Genomic DNA, 6,949 nt, shown 5'->3' with positions numbered 1-6,949 from the left:
TTATTATTATTATTATTATTATTATTTAATCACTATTCATTTCCATGAGGTGGGAATTTACTAACATCCCACTGAACTAAACCTTGGAGCAGATTAAAGCACAAATCCCAGGTACCTGGAGTGCAGCCGTGGAATTCAATATTGCACCCTGACCCAAACCAGAGCTGAGCTACGGGAGGAGAACTGGGAAGCAGAGATGAAGCAGATTGAAGCAGCAGGAACCAGTCAACAGGTGGGAGGAGGAGATAAATAATCCTGTCCCCAAAGTTCTACCTTACTCTTTATCCAGGGACATTCTGTCCCCGCCACCCCGCTCCTTTTTACCAGGGCCATTTGGATGCAGAGCGGTATTTTTTGGAGTGACTTGAAATTTTTACTCCACCCGAGTGATATTGCTGCTGTGGGACACATTTGGTGGCACATTGCTGCTGTGGGACCCCCTTGGTGGCACACTGCTGTGAGACACCCTTGGTGGCACGCTGCTGTGGGAGTCATTTGGTGACACACTGCTGCTGTGGGACACAAGTTGTCACACACTGCTGCTGCGGCACACAAGTTGTCACGCACTGCTGTGAGACACCCTTGGTGGCACATTGCTGCTGTGAGACACCCTTGGTGGCACACTGTTGTGGGACACATTTGGTGACACACTGCTGCTGTGGGACACCCTTGGTGGCACATTGCTGCTGTGGGACCCCCTTGGTGGCATATTGCTGCTGTGGCACACAAGGTGGCACACACTGCTGTGAGACACCCTTGGTGGCACATTGCTGCTGTGGGACACATTTAGTCACACACTGCTGCTGTGGGACACAAGTTGTCACACACTGCTGTGGGACACCCTTGGTGACACGCTGCTGCTGTGGGACACAAAGGGTAGCACCCTTGGTGGCAATCTGCTGCGGGACACACTTGGTCACGCACCTGGTTGGACATTGCTGCGGGACATAGGTGGTGGCACACTGCTGTGGGGCACAAGAGGTCACAAACTGGTGCGAGACATACTTGGTGGCACGCTGCTGGGGGACACAGGTGGTGACACACCTGGTGGCACACGGCTGCTGTGGGTTGTAGATGGTGACACACTGTTGCGGGACACACTTGGTGGCACCGTGCTGCTGTGGGATGCTCTTGGTCAGGTACGGTCGCTGTGGGACACAGGCTGTCACACACCTGGTGGCACACTGCTGCTGCTGGATGCCCTTGGTGGCACATTGCTGCTGGGGGACATAGCTGGTCACGCACTTGGTGGCATGTTGTTGTGGCACATCCTCAATCATACGCTGCTGCTGCGGCACGCACTTGGTCACACAAGGTTCTTGTGACACACCCGTGGTGGCACACTGCTGCTGTGGCACGCAAGTTGTCACGCAGCGAGGGACACACGGCTGCTGGAGGATGCGCTGGGTCAGGCTCTGCTGCTGTGGTCCACACTTGGTTGCGTATTGTTGTTGTGGGACACACTTGGTCACACAGTGCTGTTGGGAGAAGCTGGAGGACATGATCTGCTGCCGGGGGACACATGGGGTGACATACTGTGGGGTGCACAGTGTCGAGTGCCAGGTAGGCACTGACAGCTGTCTGGCACAGTATGTTGGTGGGTACTTGATGGGGATGGGGTCTTGGTAGACGGGAGGGAGGCTCTGCTGGAGGTAGCACGACATCTCGGTGAGGTTTCGGCAGGACTGGAACAGAATCAAAGAGTCACAGAATCCCAGAATGGCCTTGATTGGAAAAGCCCCTGAAGATCATCAAGTCCAACCATGAACCCAACACTGACCAGTCCCCGACTAACCCATGTCCCTCGGCACTGTGTCTACACGACTCTTCAATCCCTCCAGGGATGGGAAGGTTGGAAAAAGACCTCCAAGATCATTAAGTCCAACCATCAACCCAACACCACCATACCCACTAAACCATGTCCTGATGTGTCATATCTATGTGGTTTTTGAACACCTCCAGGGATGGGGACTCCACCACTGCCCTGGGCAACCCCTTCCAATGCCTCAGAACCCTTTCAGCAAAAAAATTCTTCCTCACATCCCATCTCAACTGCCCTGGCCACAACTGGAGCCCATTTCCTCTTGTCCTGCCCCTTGTTCCTTGGTTGAACAGACCCATCCCCACCTCTCTCCACCCTCCTTTCAGGTATTTAAGGTAGAACCACATGTGAGAAAGCAAAGACTTTAAATAAGCGTCCGGCTGAGTTTCTTCCTGTCCCACTGCTGCCTGCCCACAAGACCGGCTCACTTCACAGGGTGCTGGAGACACGTCCCACAGTCTCAAAACCACGTCAGCAGGAGCTGAAGATCCAACCCATCATTTTTAACTCTGAAACGTGGTATTAAATCAAACAGTGTGGAAATTCAGAGACACGCAGCACTAAATATCTCCAGAGACTGCAACTTCCTCCCTATCACCTGGACCTCCACAAGGAATAATGCATCTTAGAATCACAGAATCATAAAATCATCAAATGTGGTGAGTTGGATCCACAAGGATGATGGATCCAACTGCTGTCCCTGCACAGGACAATCCCAACATTCACACCATGTCCCTCAGGGCCTTGGCCAAATGCTGCTGGAATCTTGTCAGGCTTGGTGCCATGAGTACCTCCCTGGGGAGCCTGTTCCAGTGCTCCACCACCCTCTGCCTCAAGAACCTTTTCCTCATGGCCAACCTCACCCTCCCCTCCCACATCTTCCAGCCCTTTCCCCTGGTCCTATCTTGGAGGTCAGCAGAGGAATGGCTGATCTCAGAACTGCCTGTCAGTAATTAAATCCAGTTTTCTCCTCCTGCTTTTGGTCAGCGACTGCCTCTGACCTCTTGCTGAGGCATCAAGAAAAAAATTCAACTCAGAAACAAGACCTGAACCTCTGGTCACATCTGCTATAGCAGGAGAGGCAAAGAGCACCCAAGGAACCGCTGCTTGGTGATCCCATTACACCACAGAGGTTCACAGCTCAGTCCCAGCATCACAAAGTTCACGCTCATTAAGGAACCAAAGCCAATTAAAAGGTAGAGATACCACAGCTGAACACAAACCTCTTCTAGCAGGATGGTCCCTGATACACCAAAGCTGCTCTGACTGTTGTCAGGCACCTTCAAAAGCAAAAGACGACAGCAGCACCCCAATTACTGCCAACAACCCTTCCTCACATAGAATCATTGAATGGTTTGGGTTGGAAGGGATCTCAAAGCTCATCCAGACCCAACCCCCTCTGCCAGCAGCAGGGACACCTTCCACTAGACCAGGTTGCTCAAAGCCTCATCCAACCTGGCCTTCAACACTTCCAGGGAGGAGCAGCCACAACTTCCTTGGGCAACCTGTTCCAGTGTCTGACCACCCTCATGGTGAAGAACATTTTTCAGGATTATCTCTTGGACTGGGATGCCCAACTGGAGACACTCTAAGAGGGGACACTCTCACTCCAACACAGCAACTCCAACTGACTAGTTTTAAAAACTTTTCCCATCAAGTATTTAAAAATATTAAAAAACAACAAAAAAACCCCAATAAATCTGCATCTCAGCAGCTACAGAAGCTCAGCACAAACCAGACTTACCCAGCTCCCTGGTGAGAAGAGCTTCGTGATGTGACCAGTGAGTCCTAATAGCAGGAGAAGATTTATATATAGCTACTAAACGTGCCTTGAAGGGATGAGGTGCTCACGACATATCCTATTAGGTCCTGTGCAAAAGCTGTCCTGTGTGCAAGGTTTGCAGTGACGAGGATCAGTCTACTCATCCCTCAGGATGAGTAGTTGAATGTCAACTCCTCGTAGTAAGAGTAATTACCTTGCGTGTTCTCCTCCCTGGCATGGGAAGACTGAATGGTATTTGGAGAGGCGGGCAGCAGTGGCATCCCATGCCTCAGGGGTTTTGCAAAGCAGATGTAGATCCAATATGGGTTTCCAGAGGTCCATGGAAATGTCTTGGTGGTTCCCAGAAATGAAGCCATCCCATCACTTTGCCTCTTTCCATGTACATGTGACATTGGCTTCATGCCTTGAGAGCTGTGTTGATGGCTCAATATCCTTCTCTAACTTTAGTCCCTGGTTAGAGCTGGCAGCTCTTCTCATCTACTCTACAGAGCCCAACAGCCAGGGTTTGTTGTGTGTGCAGACTGGACATGTGCCACTGGTTCCTCTGAGGATAAACAGGATCTCCTAGTAAAGTTCAAATCACTCTTGGCTGGATGCAGTTCATCATCCATAGAGAACTTCATTCTTAGCTCACATAGCTCTGGAGAGCACCTGGCTGTTGGTGTCCTGATGCTCTCGTGATGCCCACACAATCATCTGTTATCAGAGCAATGGGAATACACCATCCAGTGACTCTTAGATGAGCGACAGTCACGTTTGATTGCAGCTCTGGCACAACAAGCTCCAGCTGTCAATGCTGTGACGGGCACCACGAGATGCTCCAAAAAAGCACCAGGAGCAGATAAACTTCCTCCAGTCCTGGGGGTGACTTTGATAATGAGTCAACTTCTTATCACACACTGTGCTCAGATTAAAGAAACTAGTTAGGAAAGCTGGAGATTAATTCTTCTGAAGTGGCTGAAGATCTAATCAATGTTTTCATGTGTACATTGTCACATGAAATATCCCCCCAAAAGTGACAATTTCTTCCTGGTAACTACAAGGAGAGTTGAGAAGGATCAGTGCAGAAGAATGTTCTGTCCCACCAACATCTAGCACTGGCTGAGATGAAACCCAGTTCCTGAGTATGTTGAATTAAAAACTGTGGTTTCTTGTCAACTAGAGACACAGGTCTCCTCAGGTGGTTTTTGAGATGAAGAAAAAAAGTCCATCAATAATTTTGTAATGAAATGGAATAAAGTTTAGGAACTCTTGGACACCAGGCAAAAATCACAGAGGATGAAATGCTCCTTTTACCAGAGGCTTCTCCAGCAGAATGATTCCTGACCTTTGCTGGTCAGCACTGAGCGTGTCCATCATTGCCTGAACCACAAGAAATGTGGCTTTGTTGTGGCATTTCTCCTGCAGAAATTGCTTCTTTGATCCAAAGCCAGAACTCTTCATTGTTTTTTAGCTCCAAAGCTCGGAGGCGTGATCCTCCCTTTTAACCAAAGTGAACAGTTGACATTTCTATTAATTTTATTGTAGTCTGGATGCAGGCACCACCCCAACCTTCAAACAAATCCTCATTTCATTCCATACTTGACTGAAACCCCACGTGGACATGCCCAACTTCCTGAAAGTTGGGTGAAAACGTGATTTTTTTTTGGAAAACAACCATGATTTGTCTTTCACCTTAATACCCAGCAAAGTCTGTAGGACTAAATATCTACACCTTCTTCATCAGTACACTCCAAAACTACAGAATCAAAGAAAGAAAGAAAGAAAAACCACAGAAACCCAATTAAGCTCAGTTTTTACTTTGGCAACATAATCACTTTGGAGACTTAAAACCTGCAGAAACCTAAATAGGCTCAGTTTTAACTTAGTCAACAAAGAACAACTTTGGAGACTTTCTCTACATAACAATTTAATGAGTGTTTCACTTTCACATGACAATACCCGTCAAAAATGTGTGCTCCTGCATATCCTGGTTGGATCCACCTTCTCTCCATGAACCAACCCTGCCCTGCAGTGGTTGTCGGCTAAGAAAAAAAAAAAACAAACAAAAAAAGCTCCTGTGTTTTTTTAACATTCTTGACTCAACCCTGGAAAACAACATGAGATGAAGGTGGGAAAAAAGAAGTTTAAAACAGGGCTGTGGCATTGAGAAGTATGAAGAGAGAAGTTGAAAAACATCCTGGAGGAGATGCCAGGTGAGACGTTAGGGAATCCAGCACCTTCCCTTTAATAAGTTTGGAATGCAAAGGAGCACCGTCACGTTGCAGTCATTTTGGAGCGTGAGCTAGGAATGCCAAGCTCCTTGCCTGCTCCAAAGATAGAAATTTGGCAGAAGAACAAGCCAGTCAAAAATAAATAAATAAAGAAATAAAGAAGAAGATAGAAGAAACAAGGTAAATTGGTGAGGTGTTACCTGGGATATTGGGTTGAGACTTCAAGTGATGTAAAACTAGCGTTGTTCCACTAATGGTGTGGTGAGGTGTTACCTGGGATATTGGGTTGAGTCCTCAAGTGATGTAAAATTAGCTTTGTTCCACTAAGGTGGACAGGTAACAACAAAAAAATAAGGTAACAACAAAAAAATACCAATAAATTAGGCAAAGAGCTGTGAAGCAGGAAGGAGCTCCAGTTGGGAGTTGTTAAGCTTTAGAACTAGTGTGTAGTGAAGGACACTCCATGTGTAAAACCAAAGAAGAGAGTCTTCTCTTGAAGAAACAGAGGTGTCTTGGAGAAGTACCTGCATGAGGTTGGGGTGGCCCGTTCCTCCAACCTCACCAAGGCACAGACATTTTCTACAGCCTCACCAAGGCACAGACATTTCCTCCAGCCTTGCCAAGGCATAACCATCTCCTCCAACTTTGTCAAGACATGGTCATTTCATCGAATCGTAGAATGGTTTGAGTTGGAAGGGACCTTTAATTGTCATCTAATCCAACACCAAATGAGCACAGCCATTTCCTCCAGCTTCATGAAAGTACAGACATTTCCTCCAGCCTTACAAAGGCATGGACATTTCCTCCAGTCTCTCCAAGTCATGGATGTGTCCTTCAGCCTCACCAAGGCGTGTTCTCCAAACTTGCACAACGTGGACATTTCCTCCAAGCTGAACAAACCACTAGAGCGCAGCATTCGCACACGCAACTCCCTCTTGCAACAGCCTTGCAGAACCAGGTTCTGGTAACTGGGAAACTACCTTCAGATGCCTTCTCTTTCCAGGAAAATAGTTTAAACTGGTAGCCTGGAACTAAACCCAACTCAATGCTTTTGTGTCATAGGACCCGAATATTTGAGTGCTCCTTATTTTACCAAAGCACCGGCGTGAAATTACAGAATCACAGAATGTT

General features: G+C 47.8%; 1 protein-coding gene across 1 annotated transcript; it reads right to left on the bottom strand.

The window, feature by feature from the left end:
• Positions 1-320: 320 nt before the first annotated feature.
• Positions 321-1,664, bottom strand: LOC104523309 (keratin-associated protein 10-6-like). The gene is given in 1 exon segment (XM_010165844.2): positions 321-1,664. A coding segment is annotated over 1 exon segment (1,344 nt).
• Positions 1,665-6,949: the final 5,285 nt, after the last annotated feature.

This window comes from Antrostomus carolinensis, unplaced genomic scaffold, assembly GCF_000700745.2.
Source record: "Antrostomus carolinensis isolate BGI_N321 unplaced genomic scaffold, ASM70074v2 scaffold7884, whole genome shotgun sequence".
Classification (NCBI taxonomy): Eukaryota; Metazoa; Chordata; class Aves; order Caprimulgiformes; family Caprimulgidae; genus Antrostomus; species Antrostomus carolinensis.
This window is presented reverse-complemented; position numbering and strand designations above follow the sequence as displayed.